Source organism: Diabrotica virgifera, chromosome 2 (assembly GCF_917563875.1).
Source record: "Diabrotica virgifera virgifera chromosome 2, PGI_DIABVI_V3a".
NCBI classification, from domain to species: domain Eukaryota; kingdom Metazoa; phylum Arthropoda; class Insecta; order Coleoptera; family Chrysomelidae; genus Diabrotica; species Diabrotica virgifera.
The window spans coordinates 11,561,143-11,584,715 of NC_065444.1; the positions used below are offsets into that span (position 1 = coordinate 11,561,143).

Consider the following 23,573-nt stretch of genomic DNA (forward strand, 5'->3'; position numbering starts at 1 on the left):
AGGCACTTATCATAGCGGTAAACTAAGCTCGAATAGATTGTTTTTATGCGTATTTTTATTTCTTTAACATTTACTTGTTACAATCCTATCTTATCTTCTGTGAACCCCACAAAACCTCTCGAGACATGCCTTCTCAAAGTTTCAAGCTCTAAGTAAGGCTATGCTTAAACGCTTGGAAGCCTTTAATATGTGGGTATACAGACGACTACTAAGAATAAGCTGGGTCGGTTGAAATGTCAGTTTTCATTACTTTCAAGGCATTATGTTATTTATGTTTTTTAATACATAATATCTTACTGTGGCCAACTATCCTGTAGTACCTGTGCAGGAGAGACGGAGAGATTGCCATAAAATTGTTATTTTTCCATATCTTGTAAAATTTTTGTGTACACGTTTACTTTTATACTTTTATGTTTTATTTGTTTTATGAACATTAACAATATACTTAAACAATTTTTTTCATTGTGATTTTGAAACCCGAACTACCATCAGAAATATTTCTTCGTGGCCTATATCCTGGATTTATCTTATAATTCAAATTCAGGAAGAATAAACTTCTTCTTCTTCCTCTTTTTATATAGACATTACTCTGTCTGTTTTTCAATGTGGCTCCAGTAAGTTGTCATTCCATCGTTTTCGTGGTCTTCCCACTGATCGTCTTCCTATTGGGGAACCGTCTCTCGCCGTCCTACTACTCTATTTGTTGTCATTCGGCTGATGTGATCGTTCCATTCTACTCTTCTGCTTTTCACCCAGTTATTAATGTTGTCCACCTTGCATCTCCTTCGTATATCTGCACTTCTAGCTCTATCCCACAGCGTCTTACCATCGATTTTTCGCAATATTTTCATCTCTGCTGTTTCTAGCATTATTTTTGTCCTGTCTGTATCAGGTCGTGTTTCTGCCGCGTATGTCATTATTGGTCTGATGACTGTTTTGTAAATTCTGCCTTTCACTTCTTTTCCGATGTTTTTATTTCTCCATATTGTTTCATTCAGGCAACCTGCGGCTCTTTTTGCTTTATTCACCTGATCTTCCACTTCTGTTTCGAGCTTTCCGTAACTGCATAGTGTGATGCCTAGATATTTAAACTCCATGACTTGTTTTATTATTTGACCCTCCAGCTCTAATTTACACCTTATTAGATCTGCTGTTATAACCATGCATTTAGTCTTTTTTGGGGAAATTAACATGTTAAATTTTCTAGCGGTTATATTAAATTCGTGCAGCATAGGTTGTAAATCATCTTCACTTTGAGAGATTAGTATTGCGTCGTCTGCAAAGCAGATTATTTTAAGTTGTTTTTCTCCCATTTGGTATCCTTTTTTTGTTCTTACTTTTTTTATTATTTCGTCCATGATCAGGTTGAATAACAGAGGACTTAGGGAATCTCCCTGTCTTATCCCATTACCAGCTTCAATTGGGTCAGTTAGTTCTTCATCTACTTTTACTTTTATTGTGCTGTTTTGGTAGATATTTTCGATCGTTTTAATTATTCCTAGAGGTACCTCTCTTGCGTACAATAAATGGATAACGTCCTTTAATTTTACCCTGTCAAATGCCTTCTTAAGGTCCACGAAACATAAGTATGCCGGTTTGTTGTATTCTAACGATTTTTCTTGAATCTGCCTCATTATAAATATAGCGTCGGTGCATGATCTTCCCGACCTAAAACCTTGTTGTTCTTCTGCTAATGTTATAATTTTATTCAGTTTGTTTGTTATTACTTTAATCGTTTGATTTTAGGGTTGTGTTTAATAAATTAATTCCTCTGTAATTATCCAGGTCCGATTTTTCTCCCTTTTTGAAGAGAGGTATTAGGATGCTTGATCTCCATTCTTGTGGTATTCTGTTCTGTTCTATTATTTTTTGGATTAGTTTTAATAATTGTTTGGTCAGGTCTTGTCCTCCATACTTTAGGAGCTCATTCGATATTCGGTCCTCTCCTGGTGATTTTCTATTTTCTAATTTCCTTAATGCTTCCGTTACCTCTGCTTCTTCAATATTTATTTCTTCGTTTGTTGTCACTTTAAATGTTGGTGGTTCGTTATCGTTATCTTTAGCAAGCAGAGATCGAAAATAGTCTGCCCAAGTTTCCTTCTGAATGTGTTTCGTTTTTATTAATTCCTTCATCTCTTTTCTTTGTCCTCTGATCATTCCCCATATTTTCTTTTGTGTTCCGTAGAAGTCGTGTTCCATCTGTTTTGAGAAACTCTCCCAGTGTTCTCTTTTTATTTGTCTGACTAGAGTGTTTGTTTCGTTTCTAATTCTTTTATAGTGGTTGTATGCCTGTTGTGTTTGTTGTGTTCTGTATTGTAAAAAGGCTTTCTTCTTTTCTTCACATTTTATCTTCACTTCATTTCGAAACCATATGGTTTTCTTTTTTGATATATTGGTATTCGTTACTTTCCTCTCTCCAAGTGATTCTGTTGCTGCGTTAATTATGTTACTTTTGAGTTTTTCCCAGCTTTCCTCGATGTTATCGTTTTCTAATATTTCATTATCAGCAATCTTCTCTGATATTCTTTTTCTATATAAGTACTCCGTGGATTCCGTACTTAGTCCTTCGACTTTGATTTTTGTTTGTGTTGGTGCCACTCTCTTAGGTGTGAAACATTTCGTGGTGATTCTAATGTTACATAATACTAGGCTGTGGTCACTATCTACATCTGCTGAGTTAAGGCATCTTACGTCAATTATTTTTGATGGATGTATATCTCTGTTAGTTACAACATAATCTATCATAGATTATGGTCATATATTATGTCCACGGGTATTATTGAATGTATATTTGTGTTGGTCTTTGTGGTCAAGAAAGGTGTTGTTTATTCGAAGTTCGTTATTCGTGCAGAAGTTTATCATCAGTTCTCCATTTTCGTTTTTGACATTCTCATTATGTTTTTGTTTAATTCCAGGTATTACTTGGTTGCCTATTCGAGCGTTAAAATCCCCCAGTATTATCAACTTTCCTCTAACTTGATCTACTACTTGTTGCAATTGGTCATAGAATATTTCCCTTGTTGTTTGGGGCTTACTACTTTCTGGGCCGTATACTCCGATGATGTTCAGGTCTTCTTTCTCCATTCTAATTTACTTTATATAATTAATAGAATAGACTAATAGAATAGAATAATTAATATAATTAGTAGAATAAACTTTATATAATTAATTATATTTTTTATCTACGACTGATACATAATATATGTATTATACGGGATTAATAGCTATTAATCCCTCTGGCACAACAATCACAAAATTCACCACGGAAACAAAATAATCAACCTCAAAAAGTGTCACTGTCAAACGAATAGTATATTTGACAGTTTGTGTTGAGATGGACGAAAATGAAGAATCTTTTAATTGTACACCACCAGAAATTGTAGAACTAGCTACAGCAACAGCATCTACCTTAATACCTGAAACATCGAAATCCATTTATAATAAAACGTACGCAACCTTCAACGAATGGCGTGTTCGAAACAACGCGAAATCATTTTCCGAAAATGTTCTGCTGGCCTATTTCGCTGAATTAAGTGCAAAATATAAACCGTCTTCATTATGGTCATTCTATTCAATGATTAAATCTATGTTGAGAATAAACCATGACGTTGATCTGGAAAAATATGGCAAACTAAGAGCGTTTCTAAAGAGAAAATCGGAAGGATTTCAAGCAAAAAAGTCTTCCACTCTAACCCCAGAGCAAATTAGGAAATTTATTGACAAAGCTCCTGATGAAATTTATCTTTTACATAAGGTAAATATACATATTTAATTTGATTTATTCAAAAACTCATATGCTTATTTGCTTCAGGTAATATTGATCATTGGAATTATGGGTGCATGCCGCTCAAACGAACTTTATCAAATGAATATACAAGACGTGAAGGATCTCCAAACAGATTTATTAATAACAATCCCCAAGTCTAAAACCAAAATTGTACGAAAATTTACCATAAACAGTACGTTTTACAATATTGTGAAGAAATACATCGATCTCCGTCCGTCACATGTGAAAATAAATTCATTCTTTCTAAATTATCAAAAATCTAAATGTACAATACAACGTATAGGAAAGAACAAATTTGCAGATATTGGTAGGCAGATTGCCAAATATTTAAACTTGCCAAATCCTCAAAGTTATACCGGCCATTGTTATCGCAGATCATCTGCCACTCTGTATATTGATGGAGGAGGCGATTTAACCGGATTAAAGCGTCATGGGGGCTGGAAGTCAACACAGGTAGCTGAAGGATACATTGATCAGTCTATGAGAAACAAGGCAACTACAGCAGATACTATCGCTAAAGAGATAAACAGTAATGTACCATCTTCTTGTTCTACAGCAATCGAGATCCCAAATATTTGTATTAAAAACTCTACTAAAGTTAATGATGATTCTCAACCAATTCAGTTTATTAATTGTACTATTACTAATTTTAATGTTTTTAACAAATAAAGTTGTTCATTAAAAATCTTAAATTAATTAATTTGTCGTAGATAAAGTAGAGTATACTACTCGCAATAATGGCTCTCATTCCCTTCGGAATGTTACTCCCTCGCCGCTAACGCGGCTCGGTTCGTAAATATTCCTCGGGAATAATAGCCATCATTATTGACTCGTGGTATAATCTACTATTAGAGCACCATGATTCGGACTTTACCAAGATTAAACCCATTAGAAACAAGTCTTGTATAAATATCTCACACCAGGCCGTCTTTTATTTTCCTCTCCTATTCATCATTCAATCTTCACTGTTTACTGCTGGACATGGATATCCCTCATATTTTTCCATCTATTTCGACCTTGTGCCTCTTGCATTAAATTCCTATGACAACGTTTTAGATCGTCAGTCCAATGTGTTGGTAGACGATCTCTGCTTCGGTACGCATCATCTCTTGGTCTACATTCCGGTATCCGCGTTGTCCATCTGTTATCTGTCATTCGAGCCACGTGCCCTGGCCCGATCAATTTCAGTATTGCTATTCTCTCTACAGCACCAGCCACTCCTGATCTTCGTCGCTGCTGGCCATTTGGAATCTTGTTGCACAGTGAAACGCCCAATATTGCCTCCATCGCACATTGAGCCTCACGGTTCTTTGATACTGTTCTCCTTGCCACGGTCAATGTTTGCGTTTTGTAAGTCAACACTGGCAAAACAAACTGATTAAAGGCATAATTTTTAAGGATTTTAAGACATATTAGTATGTCGGACGATTTGAAAATGTGGTTCAACTTGCCGAAGGCTGCCCAAGTCGGTCTTATATGTCATATGCGAATCTTCTTACCTAGATATTTACATATAGGTCATTACCTGGTTCATGGATCTTCATAACATCATCTGGGTGTTACATATACCTATTTATTTTCTATCCCACTTCTAGCTAGGAAAAGGTAAAGGTGATTTAAAAGCTCTTTGGCCTTATTTACCTTATCAGCTGTTAGCATAATATCGTCTGCAAACCTCTCATATTATTTCCAGGAAATTGACACACAGCGATTGTTGGTATTAGGAAATTCGCTAAAAAGAGTATAGCGATACGCTTTAATTACTATTTTTGCTAATTCTATTTTCTTAATTTTTAATTACTTTTCTCAAAACGCAACGGCATTGGTCATTTAAAATCCACATGTGATATACAAACCATATGCCGTTGATTTCGAAAACGAAATATTATCCCTTAAACAGATTGTGTAAGATTAATGTTTTTTTTTTCAAAAAAACACTAATGGATTACTATGCCCCCAGAGGCCACACTCGTTCTTATGTCAATTTCTTAAAATCCAAAAAGGTTTTTCATCCTTAAAAGGCAGATGCAGGATTTATGGCCCTTTTTGGTCATTATCTCAAAACCGCAAAATGAGTTGACATAATAAGGGTGCTACGGAGCACAGTCTCTTCACAGCATGCGAACCATGCAGACACGCCCGCACTCTCGCTAACAATCAACCCTCTTCCGAGATATAAGCAAACACCTTTTTTGTTACCAAAATAAATAAATATTTTACTGTTCGTTTGTTACACTTATTTTTATTATTTCAAATAATTGTTTCGGTCAACACACACCAACGGAACTTTATAATAGTAAGCCACTCTCCAGTTTGCGTAGTGCTGAATAACTAAAATATAAGACCGTATCATTTTGTCCCTGTCTCTTAGCAAACTTCTTTCTTTTTGTCAAATCTACCTCTACAAAGGTATTTTGCTAATTGGGCCACCATTAAAAATATGAAAATACAAATTTAATTCAAAATGTTCTATATGTAGACGAAACAATTATAACGAGCAGAGGAGTTTTTAATTGGAAGAGTTGTAGAAGTTAAATACAACTGGATACATCGAGAGTCAGATTTTCATTACGAATTCAAATTTAATGTTTGATGCGACATTATTAAAAACAGTTTGTTAGGTCCTCATTAGTTGCCCTAAATTTTAAATTGTAACTGGATGTGTGGCTATTATGTGCAGTTTCACAGAATGCTATAGTCTATTTTTAAACCAAGAGGAGTAATTCAAATTACCCGCTCCGTAAAGCTTGTTTGTAATTGGTCCAACCTCAGGCAAGTTTACTCCACTCTTATCAAATTTTGACACTAATGACATTTATAAAATTTTGACACTATTGTCATTTCATGGGTTAATTAAGTTATATCAGTGATTTTTTGTATTTTCTGCGTTATTCCTTTAATTTTTAGATTTTTAGTCTGTTTTTATATAAAAAAACAGTTGTTTTTAGAACTCTTTAGCGACGTATTAGGATAATATAATATTGATATATATAATAATTAATAAATTAATAAATATAATAATTGATATACAGGGTGTCCCAGACTAATTTAGCCACGCTATATCTCTTAAACGAATATAGATTTTCGAATGGGACAAAAAGTGGTATATTTTACTTGTAATACACTTTAATATGGCGTACAAAAAAATCATCCCCTAAATATTCATCCCTTAGTTACAACCCCTAACTTTAATTTTTTTAATAGCACCCTGTATATTTTTTTATAGTTTTGATGTGGTCTTTTATCGTCTATTCAACACATTTTTTGAAAATAAAATCGGTTCTTAAATAACCAAGAAACTATCAGTTTATTTTTGTTAATTGTGTGTCTCGGACTAATTTATCCAGGCTATATTTCTTAAACGAATAGAGATTTTCGAATGGGACAAAAACTGATCTATTCCATTTGTAATACACTTTCATATGGCGTATAAAAAATACATCCTTTAAATATTTATCCCTAACTTACAGGGTGCTATTAAAACAAATAAAGTTAGGGGTTGTAACTAAGGGATGAATATTTGGGGGATAATTTTTTTCTACTCCATATTAAAATGTATTACAAAAAATGTAATAGATCAGTTTTTGTCCCATTCGAAAATCTCTATTCGTTTAAGAAATATAGCCTGGATAAATTAATCTGGGACACATAATTAACAAAACTATGGTTATTTACGAACCGATTTTATTTTCAAAAAATGTCTTAAATATATGATAGAAGACCACATCCAAAACTATAAAAAAATATACAGGGTGCTATTAAAAAAATTAAAGTTAGGGGTTGTAACTAAGGGATCAATATTTAGGGGATGATTTTTTTCTACGCCATATTAAAGTGTATTACAAGTAGAATACACCACTTTTTGTCCCATTCGAAAATCTCTATTCTTTTAAGAGATATAGCGTGGCTAAATTAGTCTGGGACACCCTGTATATGATAATATATATAATAATATATATGGATCAACCAAAAAAGAAGATGTATTGGGTGATATTTCTAGTGACTTTCTTGGGTGTAAGTCTGTCTTTTTAGTTTACTCCTCTTGATTTAAAAACAAAGCTTAAATTTCCAAAAAATTAAAAAGGGTGTTATGGGGGACATATCACAACCTCATTATTATCCTTTAGTAGTGCGGAACTATCTTGATTAATAATTTTATAACCGTTTAATAATTTGATTGTAATACAGATTTGGAGCCATCCAAACATGATTTTGGCTTACTTGTCTTCTAGATGTTGTTCTTTCTTATATAGTTTATGGAGTTTTTCTAAGGCGGTGTGATCTATCCTCAAGGGTTTGAATTTTATAGCCATTTGAATATCTATGGTCCTGATGTTGGGAACCTTAGCAGTTTCTCTGAATCTTTTTCTTGTAGAACATTGAGTTTGTAATTTTGACGTGGATTGATGACTTTGGCAGTAATTTGGTTATTGTAAAAGTTAAGTGGCTGTTCTGAAATATGTCAAGAACTGTGTTTTCTATTGCTGTATGAATTAGAGGCTTAGAGACTTATAGCCCGGGAGGTAGTGTCAAATTTGACCGGAGCATTTTAGCATTGCTGTTTTCTTTTTATTTAGTTAGGTCTTCCAAAGCTTATTAACAAATGATGTGTCAGCTGGCCCAAAACCGGGGATTTAAGGCAAGAAAAGGTAAAATATGAAACTTGATGGAAAAACGCTACAACTTATATGTTACATATTTATCTCCGTGACTTACGTGTATAATGGCCTAGAATACCTAGTTACTGGCTTTCAACCAGGCGACTAGGGTTCGATTCCTAGCGTTGGAATTTTTTTTTGTTTTTAAAATTGACATTTTGATTTGAAAAATAATTATTTTTTGATAATACCACGTTTTTTTATTTATACGACACAATATAAAAAAGTCTGTATATCTGATAGAATCTTAAATTATGCATGTGATCGTATTATTATAATTGACGTTATTGCTGGCTTTCTAGCCAGCAAGCCAGCTAACATTTTTTGTGACGTACATGATACAGTTGACGCTTTTTTCTTACAATCTAAAATTCATAAATTAATGATTTATACTTTTTAATCTTTGCCAAACTAGTCAAAGAATATTTTTTTATTATTAACTAGCTGACCCGGCAAACTTCGTACCGCCTTAGAACTAAATGATGTTTAAAAGTTAAGTACATACCTAAAATTACCAGATAGCCAAAAAATACTTAAAAGTATTGCGCATCCTTTTAACAATACTCTAATAAACAGCATTGTTTTTGTGGTGTCTGCGTAAATAATCATTACTAAGATTGGTCGTATTAGCTCAGAAACCTTCCCGGGTACATGTACAACAACTTTGCTTGAGGTTATCATATGATCATACATTAATAATTTTTTAAATATTATAGAGAATAGGGAAATATTTAGATTGCTATTAAAAAATGGGGGTTGGTGATAGAAAAGTGAAAATTTAAGGTTGTATCTTTCGGTTCTGCATCATATAAAATTAAGAAAACACCTAGATTGGTCGTACAGGAACCTTCAGGGGTTCATGTACAACAAATTTGCTTATTAAGGTCAATCATAATATGATCAAATGCATAGTTTACGATTCTATGAAAGACATGTATGTTATACAAAAAGTATGTCATACTTTTATATATTGTCTCGTATAAATAATAAAAACGGGGTATTATAAAAATAATTATTTCAAATCAAAATGTCAATTTTAAAAACAAAAAATTCCAACGCCAGGAATCGAGCCCGGGTCGCCTGGGTGAAAGCTAGGAGCCAAGTATTCTAGGCCCTTAATAGATGTAAGCCACGGAGATAAATATTTGACATAGCAGTGTAGCGTTTTTCCATCAAGTTTCATATTTTATATTTTCTTCTCTAAAATTCCCGGTTTTGGGCCAGCTGACACATCATTTGTTAATAAGCTTTGGAACACCTAACTATATAAAAAGAAAACAACCATGCTAAAATGTTCCGGTCTAAGTTGACACTATCTCCCGGGCTATTAGGCCTATATTCAGCACATGAATAGACTGGGCTATAGATAAATAATAGGCAGATGTCTTAGACATTATTTATATTACACTTAGATACTATTATGCAGTGCTGTTTTTGTAATAATATAGGTTCCGGTACGCAATGTTCCGGGGGTCTGGGGAGTGTCCGCCCCGGGAAAACTTTTAAAATTTAGCCTCAATAAGGGCGTTTTAATGCTATTTGGGAGCAAGGAAACAATTAAGGAATTTGTCTCTAATCGCGTTGTCTTTTTTATTTTTGTCCCAAGAGGTACCGGTACGACGTACCGGCGCGTACCGTCACAAAAACAGTACTGCTATTATGTATTTGGAGTTAGAATCCTTTAAGGAAAATAGGTATTTAAATAATGCATTTAACGAAGTAGATTCCAAAAAAAACTGTTACAATATTTAAATATGCGAATAAAATATCTATCCTGTATAATTTACTTAGTATAACTTGTTTTATGTTAAGAAATTTAAATAACCCTATAGAATTTTTGCTGATAGTATAATAATCTAAGTTAAGTAATATTTGCTTTCAGATTCGGAGGACTCGTTTGGCGAAACAGCAAAGAAAAGAAAAAACTAACGAAAGCAGCCAGAAACGCAAAATGTAACAGCGGAGACAGCGGCATCCAGATAGAGGTGATTATTTTTATTTAATTACTTTTAGTCCTCCCAGCTATTCATTAAATTCAGTAATTAAACTAAAACCTGCTTTAAAAATAACTTGAAAAGTGTATCGTTATTTCAGTCAACGTCACGGACGACATTTTTACTAGATTAAATCGTAATTCCTCGAGTTAAATGGAGTAATTACACAAAGAGGTAAAGTTAATAAATTATTGCGATAATTTTGAAAGTATCCAATTTTAAAAATCTGTTTTAAAGAACCGTTTTGAAAAAGTACAGTTCACAGAAAATATTGAATTTTCTAAACTAAATACACTTCTCCAAAGACACCATCTTAAAATGGGTCATTTTGATGTCTCGAATTTTCTAAAGCTGTTGTCTGGTTTAAGTGATTTTTTAATATGTTATACCCTTATTATTTAACAGCTATATTGTTAAAGAATAAGGCTATAACATATTTAAAAAATCATTTAAATCGGACAACAGGTTTAGGAAATTCGAGACATCAAAAATGACTCATTTTGTGATTGGCCCGTTTTCACTGACGCGCAGTAATTGTAACATTGTAATTATATTGTAAGAGATGCTGATTTTTTTTTGACGATAATTTTTTTTTTCAGTTGTAATTTAATTTATTGTAGATTGTCTTGTACTAATAACAGATTTATCTTTTGTCTCGTTTTGTAACTGAATATTATTTTATCTCATCACTTTTAATTTGGAATAACATATTAGAGTTGATAAAAGCTTTTGTATCTGAAGCTTCAAAAGAATTAGAAATTACCTGATGACAGTAGCAACAAAACGATTAATCCCTGAAACAATTACCAATAGGTATTTTATCGCTTAAGCCATTTGAACATGACAAAGAATTAATTCCATTTCAATTAGAAGAAGCTTTAGCTTTTAATCTGTATTCTATTATTAAATAATGTCGGAGGAAGGAAATCGACTGAAAACTAAACTAAAACGAAACTGAAAAAATGACACACTTTTCATCCTTTTTCATAGTAGAAGACATTTTTGTATAAAACAATTTAAAGGGAAAAGTCCAGTAGTTGGCTGTATACCATAGTTTAAACAAACTTACAATGAAGTAAGAAAACTCGGAAATATCATATATTCGTTATTAAAAAAAAATTAAAATTCATCTAAGTTGATTATAAATCTTCAAAAATTTTCGAGCCAGTCGGACCATCATCAGTGAAACATTCTGTTAGTAGTTGAAACTAGCCACACTTTTTTATTAAAACTTTTAAATTACATGGGAATATTATTAAATTGTAAAATTAAGATGACACGGCGTCGATGTTCCCTACCATTTCCAAATATCGAATTTGAAAAATCGGGTTTTTCAGATTGGATACCTTGCCCTCGCATTATACGGAATACATCTTGTGGCAAATTCTCGTTGTAGCTTGATTAGGAGCGCGGGAAATATGCTGTTGAAACCATCGAATATGAAAATGTTTTCATTTGGTTGACTGCAAACTGACGAAAATGGTGACGGAAATGGTACAACGCTAAATGAATGTGTCACATTCATAAGTTTGTGTTGTAATTTATTCAACAGTTATTCAATTATAATCTGTAAGCTGTCGAAAATGCTAAAGTGCTGAGAAGAATAAAATGCACGTGTTTACAATAATTAGTGCGAATTTTGTTCCAGTATCGCTTCCAAGAAATTCTTGTGAGGCAGTTTATGATTTCATTTTAACGGATTTTCATTATTTGATTATACAGTTATTCGCTATTATACATTCGCTACTTTGAATCATCGGACCGAAACAAATATTTGATTAATACAAAAATCACAGTAACGAATGTGATTTTTTGGAAAGAAAAAAATGATAAGCAATTAAAATTTGTTATCAATGTAAAAAGGATTAAACATTACATACAAAAAATATAAAAATTTTCCCATTTGTCAATGCACTGATTTAGGAGTCTCTAAAAAAGAGTTATTTTGCTCTCCTGAAAAGTACCACTTTTCACATTCGATAGTTGGAAATGGCAGGGACGAATTATATGCCCCTCTTCGAAAAATGGACAGTTCGTGCGATAAGTGATACAAACCGACAATGAGTTGTAATCCTTGGGCTGACCATTAAAAAAATTATTACCTCCATCATGAGACTTTTTTTATTCATGTCGAATCGGACAACTTTTCTATTTCGGAAAATTTTCAGGAGGGGGGCGTTTCGTAAATATAGAGGTTTCTAAACTCTGGTGAGTCAGACAACTGGAGTACCCTTATAAAGGACCCCGCAGAAACCTTATGGGAAATGGCTCTCTGTCAAATGCTCTGAAACTTTTTGTTCTGGTAGTCCTTGATGTGTAGAACAAAAGACTCAATGGGCGCGTAGCTCCAAAAAATCATGGTTTTAAGATATAGATATAAGTATCTGAAGTTATAGGTACAGTGAGGACGTTTGAGTTGGAATAAATTCATTTTCTCGAGAATGGCCGACTCTGGAGATAAACTACAAATCAGGTCGATTTTTATTTTTAAATTATAATTTTTTGGCATATACAGCGTGTCTACTTAAGTTGGAAACATATGGGAAACTTTTTTATTATTAATTTTACGAAAAAAAGTTATTCTTTATAAAAGGTTCTGCATGCCTCAAAACCTAAGATTCAATTATCAGATATCAAATTTTCTCAATATTATACGAGGTATGTCAAAAAATATGAATTTCGGTCAAGGGTGTACCTTTATTTCTCTCAATATCGAAAATTCTTATGATAAAAAGTTGTTTGCAATTAAAAACTAAGATCAAATATGCAATTACATGCTTCTAATTGAAAACAAAAATTTTCTCAAATTTATGGATACCCAATATCGTTTATAATTATTACAAATATATGATAACTCGTTTATTATTCATTTTACGAAAAAAAGTTATTCTTCATAAAAAGCTTTGCATGGTCTAAAACCTAAGACACAACCATGATATATCAACTTTTATTAATTTTATACGAGGTGCGTCAAAAAATATGAAATTCGCTCAAGGTTATAGTACCTTTATATTTCACAATGTTTCAATTAAAAGGATGTAATTGCATATTGAAACATAGTTTTTAATTCTAAACAACTTTTTTAATAACCGTTTTCAATATTGTGAAAAATAAAGGTACTTTACTCTTGGGTGAAATTAATATTTTTTGACATACCTCGTATAAAATTAATAAACTGTGATATCTGATGGTTGCATCTTCGATCTTAGCATGTAGTTGCAGCTTCGAAGCATGTAGTTGCATATTTAAACTTAGTTTTTATTTCCAAACAACTTTTCATAATAAGAATTTTCGATATTGAGAGAAATAAAGGTACTTTACTCTTGAACGAAGTTCATATTTTTTGACATACCTCGTATAATATTGACAAAATTTAATATCTGATGATTGAATCTTAGGTTTTAGAGCATGCAGAACTTTTTATAAAGAATAACTTTTGTTCGTAAAATGAATAACAAAAAAGTTTCCCATATGTTTCCAACTTAAGTAGACACGCGTATATCATACTAGTGATGTCATCCATCTGGGCGTGATGGCGCAATCGATGATTTTTTTAAATAAGAATAGGAGGATTTATACAGGATGCCCAAAAAAAATTTTTGAATTAAATTAATTGAGACAAAAAGAAGAATTTATATAATGTATTAATTCGAAATACATTTTACTGTTGTCAAAACACAGGAAAAATGTTTATTTGATAAATAATAGTTATTTATGATATAAGTGTTAAAAGTACACGTTTAAGGCACGCATGCATGTGGAAGTTTGCAGAATGAGTGAAGCAAGTTCTGCAATTCGCATGAGTGCCTTAAAAATGTAATTTTTTGACACGCATATCATACAATAATTACAGGACAATATCTACAAAAACTTTTTCTTGAACTTGACTGACATTCCATTTTTATATTTTTTTGACATTACATCAAAATTGCCTATACGGTCAATACGAACTGCAGTGCCATAAAATTTTTAAAGCACTAGTGCCTTAAAGTAACATTTTTAACGCTCGTATGGAGTGCTAAAAATGGCATTTTTAACACGGTTGTAGAAAAATATTGTTTTTCGCTTAAATTCAATATTAAAGCTGCCATCAACCTGCCTCTTAGCAGTTTGAACATTTAATGTAAGCGAGAAGCAATGTTTATTTTTCAAATTAACATTTTTTCTGTTTTCAGACAGTAGTAAAATGTATTTCGAATTAAATAAATTATATACATTCTTCTTTTTGTCTTAATTAATTTAATTAAAAAAATTTTGGGCACCCTGTATAAATAATTAGGTTAATTTTTATATTAGTAAATAGAGAATTAAATAACCTTTCAAATGAGCTATCACACGACCCCCTATTCTTATTTTAAAAAATGATAGATTGCGTCATCACGCCCAGATGGATGATGTCACTAGTATGATATAAATATGTCAAAAAATTATAATTTAAAAGTAAAAATCGACCTGTTTCGGGATTTATCTCCAGAATCACCCATTCTCGAGAAAATGAATTTATCCAACTCAAAAGTCCTCACTGTACCTATAACTTCAGAGGCTTATATCTTAAAACCATGATTTTTTGGAGCTACGCGCCCATTGAGTCTTTTGATCTACACATCAAGGACCATCAGAACCCAAAGTTTCAAAGCATTTGACAGAGAGCCATTTCCCATAAGGTTTTTGCGGGGTTCTTTGTCGGACAATATTACCAGTATATGGTAAGTATTTTGATCAAATAATCCTGCAAAAAAATCGTCATTTTCGACTCTATAGTGCGCCCTTCATAGGGGGTGGCGCACGCATCATAAAAAGTCATAAAATTTTTACCATCGCAACTGATTTTTGCAGGATTGTTTGAAATAGCTATTTGTATAACAAGGGAGGAAAGTGTAACTTTTCCTCCCGAGAATGAAGTTTACTGCCCGACGCGTAGCGGAGGGCAGTAATCATTCAAGGGAGGAAAAGGCACTTTACTCCCATGTTATACATATGGTTTTTCCACCTTCCTCAAATAACAAGTCATTTTTTCATTTTTACTTAATTTATTTATGTAACTAACCAACAAAATTTATTAGAACTAAAACAAGTAGGTACAATATAACTGTCAACTGTCAAATATAAGTCAAATTATTAATGTAAACGTTGTTAAATCAAAATAACAATTTACTGTTTTTTACCATTCTGCAAAATAAAGGATGTTTTATAAATAAACGTTAAAATGTATAGATACCTCGTAATAGAAAATAGATATTATACAGAGCGTCAATAAGTTATATTTCATGAATGAAATACCATGACGTCACTTTTACTTTTCCTCCCTAGGGAGGAAAAATATTTTCCTCCCTAGGGAGGAAAAGTACAGCTTTGCTCCCTACATTCAGGTCCGGAAAAGTATACTTTCGATAGAGGTAGGTGGAAAAAATATTTACAATTAACTGGTAATATTGTCTGACAATAATTTTTAAGGGTACCCTAGTTGTCGGACACTCCAAAATTTAGAAACCTCTATATTTACGAAATGATCCCTCCCGAAAATTTCCCAAAATAGAAAAGCTTTCTGACCCGACAGGAATAACTGAATAAAAAAAGTATCATGAGGGAGGTCATATAAGTTTTTTAATGGTGGGCCCAAGACTTAAAAAGACGAACATTTTAGACGAACTATCTTTAACCTCGACTTCGTGTCATCTTAATTTTATAATTTAATAACACTATCATGTAATCTAAAGGTTTTAATAACCAAAAATGTGGCTATGTTCATATATCAGTTTCAACTACTATCAGGATGTTTTACTGATAATGGTCCGACTAGATCAAAAACGTTCTGAAAATTTGTAGTGCATTTGGATGAATTTTAATCATGTTTTTTTTAATAAAAAATATATAATTTAAATATATAAGTATTAGGAGTATAATGAAGACGTACATCAGATCTTTACAGATTTCAAACAGGCTTATGGTTCAATTACTCGTCCAAGACTAGGAAATTCAATGGTTGAGCTGAGTATAATCTAAAAAACTAGCTGCGGTACCGCAAATGTGTGTAACACCAAAAAAATTAGAATAGGAATGAAAACATTAAATACTTTCTGCGTAGATTCTGAACTGAAATAGGGAGATACATTGTCCCCACTGTTGTTCAACCTAGCCATAAAATATGTCATGCGAAAAATTTATTCTAAAATCAAACCAGACATAGCTGCTCGGGGAGGAAAGATCGTTTTCACTTTTGCCAATGATCGAATGCAATAGCACAATCATAATTAGAAGTTAAGGATATGTAAATGATAACAAAACAAAATACATGGTCGTTCCAAAACAATGACAGCCAATAATGCAAAATGTTACTATAAACGATCATAACGACTATAACGAGGTGCAAAAATTCAGATATACAAAACCATAATACAGTGGAACCCCGATAAGTCGGCCCCCGATAACTCGGAAGTCCGGTTAACCTGGACCGATTTTCATCAGACAAACATTTCAACAATAAAAATGTATGTATGTAATATAATATTTGAGAGATAATGGGTATTTGTGTAATTTGAACTATACGATAGTAAAAATGACTCATGGCACACGGCGGCAGAACAACTTTCATATTCTCGGATTATCGGAAACAACAGGCACCTGTTATTCCTTTATTTATTTCAAACTGTCTTAGCATTGTTTAAAAACGACTAAAAGACTATTTAAAAAATTCTTTTTTAAACAATGGTATTAATCTCCACTGTTCTTAAATAACATAACATCGTTCCGATTATGACGGTATTGTGTGTAGTACAGTCGTATTTCAATTATAACTCAGTTTATCTGTAAATATACCGTATTTTATTAATTTTTACCACATTCTCCGGCTAACCCGGATTTTCGATAACCCGAATCGGCCGTGGTCCCGATTAATCCGAGTTATCGCGGTTCCACTGTACGACCAGCACTCATGTATGAAAGCGAAACATGGAAGATAACGAAAAAGTAACGAAAACGTAAATAAATTGCTGGTGTGGGAACGTAAAATCCTTCGAGTAATTAATGGTGCTCGCAGAGACAGCGTGAAAAACGAAAGGAGGCGCTGACACATCAACACATTAATGAGATATACAGGGTGTCCCGAAAAGTTTGGTCATAAATTATACTACAGATTCTGGGGTCAAAAATAGGCTGATTGACCTCACTTAGTGAAAACAACAGTAAAATTGAAAACAACAGTAAAATTTGCACACCCCATAAAAATTTTATGGGGTTTTGTTCTCTTAAACCCCCCACCCCCCAAACTTTTGTGTACGTTCCAATTGAATTATTTATTATTGTGGTACCATTAGTTAAACACAATATTTTTAAAACTTTTTTGCCTCTTAGTATTTTTCAATAAGCCAGTTTTTATCGAGATGCGGCTTCTTTTTTAATATGTTTACATAAAAAATTTATGGGTGTTTCGTTCCTTTAAACTCCCCAAATGTTTGTGTACGTTCCAATTAAATTTTTATTGCGGTACCATTAGTTAAACATAATGTTTTTAATGGTAGGAGAGCAAAGTATGCTAAATTTGCAGTCACTCAAGCGTTATGGGGACCTCTTCGGTTATGATTATTAGGTCCTAAAACCAAAAAAAGTTAAGTAAAATTTTCCATTTTAGTGGGGTTTTCCATTTTTTAATTTAATTTTCCATTTCCAACAATCGTTTTTTCCGATTATAGCGCCATCTATCCATAATTCGAAAAAATGTCTCGAATAAAAGTTGCTTATTTTTACGTAAAGAATCCAAATCTGCAATAAAATTTTAGGGGTCCCATTTAATATTTTAAAGTAACCCCCACCCCACCTCCGTGGGGGTCGTGTTTGGTACCATGCGATAGATTTTTCAAAAACATTTTGAAAGCGTATTTTGCAGTTTTTCGATCTGATGTTCATTTTGCGAAATATCGCGGAGGTTGTATTTAAAATTTTAAATTTACCCCTACCCCTCTCCGTGGGTGGTCGTGTTTAGTACCATTCGATAGATTTTTGAAAAATATTGAAGACTTATTTTTTAGTTTATCGATCTGATGTTCATTTCGCGAAATATTCGCTTTTTTTGTGAAACTTTTTGACTCACCCATTTCCCCGCTCAAATCGTCAGGTTTTTGAAATATACATACACTCTTTTGCATGTACTTAACTTACCTTATCTTAATCTGACAATTTCGAGTATTTTTAAGGATAGGTTTTTTTTCAGGCCCCCTTAACGAACTTCCCTGTCAATATATAGTAGAGGTACATCTGCAGGGTACCAGGTTTCTCCCCATGATAATCTGACGCGCTCGAGTAACTGCAAAAATCCCCGCTTGGGCTCCTCTACCATAAAACTTTTTTGCCTCTTGTTATTTTTTCATATTATTACCAGGTCTCTATAATCGTACTTAACCATATACAAATATATGGTGGATTTGACAAAGATTTAAAATATCTCGATAAAAACTGGCTTTTTGAGAAAGTACTAAGAGGCAAAAAAGTTTTAAAAACATTATGTTTAACTAATAGTACTACAATAATAATTTAATAGGAACATACACAAAAGTTTAGGGGGGTATAAGAGAACAAAACCTCCATAAAATTTTTATGGAGTGCACAAATTTCACTATAATTTTTTTAAAGATGCTCCTACCATAAGAATGCCACATGTCCATTTTCAGTAAAAAATCTCTAATAGTTTTCGATATATGGGAAAAAAAATATTTTCTTTTTGTAACTTTAAAGGGATGTAACCTTTTAGGTGCACATACTAAGGTAAGTAAGGTTCAATCAGCCTCTTTTTGATCCCAGAATCTGTGGTATAATTTACGACCAATCTTTTCGGGACACCCTGTATAAAGACCAATAGACTAAGATGGGCATGGCATCAGATACTCAGCAACAACGCCTTATAAACAATGTGTTTTGAGAAAGATCAAATCGGAAAAGGTAGGAAATAAAAAACGAAATAGGTAGAACGGCCCAGGAAAAAGTAAAAAAAAACATTAAGAGAGGATCTGGAGAAAATGGGAGTGAGACAATGGGAAATAGTGGCACAGGACCGTCAAATATGGAGCGCAATAGTAAACGAGGCAAAGACTCACGAAGAGTTGTAACGCCATTGATGATGATGATGTTTGATAATGTCGTACTGGAAGCAACGCAGTTGACAAATGACAGATGCCTATATATTTAAAAGATATATCAGCATTTTTACAAAATCTAATCAGTATTCCAACACTTCAGGTATTTTAACTGTAGTATACATTCATTAAACAAAATTGTTAGTGCTTATTGTATTATATTTTCTCCCATCTCCAACGCTTCTTAGATCCCTAGGTCTTCTCTCGGTGCTTTTATTTTCTTCATGAAAACTTAATTTTTTTAGTCAGTTTTCTGTTATCGTTTGTATTTTTAGTTGTAATACAAAATTTAAAAACAAACTTTAACCATATAGGCGTGGATCCGGCGTACCAAAAAAAGTTGGTCAATAACAAGCTGAACATTTGTTAATAACTTAACGGTGTCTAGTCGGACAAACTTTGATGTGCGGGAACACTGGAATAGGGAAAGTTGTGATTGTGGATTGTGGGTTACGAAAACGCCCCATGTATTTTCTCGGACAGAACTTCCAATTGATTTGTTACCCTTTCATTAAACGCTCATGCAAAAATCAGACTGCTATTTATGCCCAGTTGGTGATAAATACGAGTCTGATTTTTGCATGAGAGTTTAATGAAATGGTAACAAATCAATTATAAGTTCTGTCCGACAAAATACATAGAACGTTGTCGTAGTCTGATATTCCAAATTTTTAACTTGTTCCAGTTGCATGGACTAGGTGTCTAGCCGGACAAACTTTCATGCATGGGAACACTGGAACAGGGGAAGTTTTAATTATGGAACAAGTTAAAATTTTGAAACATCAGACTACGAAAACGTTCTATGTATTTTGTTGGACAGAACTTCGAATTGATTTGTTACCATTTCATTAAACTGTCATGCAAAAATCAGACTGGTATTTATCACCAACTGGGCATAAATAGCAGTCTGATTTTTGCATGAGCGTTTAATGAAAGGGTAATAAATCAATTGGAAGTTCTGTCCGACAAAACACATGGGGCGTTTTCGTAATCCAAAATCCACAATCAAAACTTTCCCTGTTCCAGTGTTCCCGCACATCAAAGTTTGTCCGACTAGACACCGTTAAGCTATTAATAAACTTTCAGCTTGCTATTAATCATCTTTTTTTGTACGCGGGATCCAGGCCTAATATATTTACATAACTTCTAGAATGTTAATTTAGAAGAAAAAAAAGTGGCTTACACGCTTTGTACAAGTCAAATGCTTTTGGAATTAGATGGTTTACTTTAATTAATCTACATCGTAGTATAAAGAGAAAAAGGTCTGGAATTTTAAATAAAATATGAATATTTAATATACACACAATTCTGCTGTATCTAATTAAGAAGCATCGAGATAAAAATATAAAATAAAAAATTAAAAATTTTCTTGGTATCTTACATATTATGATGTCTTCTATAATGAAAAAGATGCTAATACAATGATGAATCACATATTAGTTAAAAGATATTTATTAAATATAACAAATAAATTCAGGTTTCAGGTAGATTTTACAGAATTTTCTATTATTTCATGCATAGAAAGAGATTTTGACCAATGGAAACATACAAAAATCAAAATTTCAGCGTTTATTGTTTAACAATTTTAATTTCTAATCACGATTTTTCATCACGTGTTTAATTCTGTCCAATCAGATTATTATTATACTGGGAATAATCTACTTACATTATTATACTGAGAATAATTTTGAAGTATTTTGTTTCTGTTTAATTACAACGAGTTTTATAATTTTGACAATTGTCACATTTAAGAAAATTAACCAAAATAAAGTTTTGGTTCTGCATATAGTGTCAAATTTTCACGAGGAAAATACAAGTCAGCAAATTTTAAGCGCTTGAGTGTAATTCGGTAAAATAATTTCATAAATAAAACTGTGATTATAAATAATTTTAATTACTATTTTAATAATATTTTTGTCGCAATATTCTCTAAACCAGCTCATGCTGATGATCAATGTCACTGACTGTTTATTTATAAAGATTTGAATTTTGTATGTGAGCATTAAAAAATAATCTTGCGAATATCACACGATAGTAAGAATAAATAAGAAAATAGTGCTCCAGTTTTCCTTCTCAAACTTGTTGCCATTCGGCAATAGTCACTCGAGCTCTGCGGGCTCTCGGGTCTATTGCCAGGTAACAAGTTTTTGAAAATCTGAAAAACTTTTTGATAATTACCCGTCGTCAAGTAGCGCGGCAGATACGCAAATTTATAATTAAAAAAACATTCTGAAATAGCATCTAGAAATAGCAGCTCTGGAAAATGCAAATGATAGTAACAACCTAGAACAAAAATGGCAATCATTTAAAAATATATTACTGGAATTTTAACTATTTAGAATGGGAAATAAGCCACAATATTATTAAAAAATGATTTTTATTAACGTTTCGACGCCCAAATCGGGTGCCGTTGTCAAAATACAAAATACTATTAACATAAACAAAAATGTTGTTGCTTAGTAAAAAAATTCTTCTAATAATTTATTTGATTTGACTCATTTATATCGGCAATATAAGAATACAAATACCCATACTGAAAGAGGAAGTCAATAGAAAGAAAATACCACAATTAGTAAGTCAATAGTCGAGTTAGTACATATTTTATATTTTAGTATTACTTATATATCCATGTATTATTGATATTATTTATAATTTAAACAAAATTATAGTAAAGTCAGAAATTGGTATTAATTTTGAGAGTAAATTAAATGTAAGACCAAATACTTACGATGTCGGGATAGTATCACGAGGTTTTTCCTGGTTTTCCCTCGTGATTTACTATGAGATCTCCAACGCGAGAATTTTAATGTCACCGTTGCATGTGGTTGTCTTTTTAAAGACAGATCACATGCTATGATTTTTTTTGTGACGGATATTCTTGAGTTGGGGTTGATTTCATGTAATCGAATGAACTATCTTTCAGTAAAGTCGTCCCAGGAACGCAACTCATAAATATTGGCAATATCATTTTAAAGTCTTCTACTTTAAAATGTATCATATGTATCTGAATTGCCGATATAAATGAGTCAAATCAAATAAATTATTAGAAGAATTTTTTTACTAAGCAACAACATTTTTGTTTATGTTAATAGTATTTTGTATTTTGACAACGGCACCCGATTTGGGCGTCGAAACGTTAATAAAAATCATTTTTTAATAATATTGTGGCTTATTTCCCATTCTAAATAGTTAAAATTGTAAAAATCCCACAAGAAAATAGCTTCAGAACAACATATATATATTACTGGAAGCGGCGAAAAAAGTATGTGGCATTTGAAAAATTAATGAAAGGTGAAACACACAAACTGGTGGAATGCCGAAACAAAACAACAAGTGAAAACTAAGAAAAAACTTTGGAATAATTATTTAGGAGACAAAACAGTAAACAATTACAACAAATACAAAGAGGCAAGAACTGCAGTAAGAGATATGATAAAAACAGAAAAGGAAAAGAGTTGGCATCAATTTGGACAACATCTGGAACACAATAGCAAAGAAAATCAAAAAAAAATTTATAGAACATTAAAATCCCTGAGAACAGACAAAATTAGTAAGGATATGAGAATTAAAAACAAAGAAGGAAAAATAATCACAGAAGAAGAAGAAATTATTGAAAGATGGCGGCAACACTTCCAAGAATTATTAACTACCACAAAAGTGGATAGGAATAAAGAAAACAGTAACGCGACAGGTAGTGAAGAACAGAGAACAAGCATCGAGATAACAATCGAAGATACAATAGAAGCAACACGCAAACTTAACCGGACACGACCATATACCACCGGAAATGCTGAAGTACATGGGAATGAAAGGCGTACAACAATTAGCTGAACTATTCAAAGAAGCAAGCAAACAAGAACAATACCGAACGACTGGGAGATAGGAGTAATGTTTCCGATATATTAGAAAGGAGACCACAAAGATTATAACAAATATCGAGGAATTACACTGTTATGTTCTTCACTCGAAGTCTATGAAACAGTACTAGAAAAAAAGCTGAGAAACATTA

The 23,573-nt window shown here is 32.5% G+C and overlaps 1 protein-coding gene across 3 annotated transcripts in view; it reads left to right on the forward strand.

Moving 5' to 3' along the window:
• Nucleotides 1-23,573, forward strand: part of LOC126879961 (serine-rich adhesin for platelets) — a 960,737-nt gene that overhangs the window by 776,480 nt on the left and 160,684 nt on the right. For all 3 annotated transcript variants that reach the window (XM_050643380.1, XM_050643382.1, XM_050643381.1), the window contains one exon: nucleotides 10,328-10,430. In XM_050643380.1, the coding sequence (XP_050499337.1) occupies nucleotides 10,328-10,430 (103 nt within the window). The remainder of the gene's footprint in view (nucleotides 1-10,327; nucleotides 10,431-23,573) is intronic.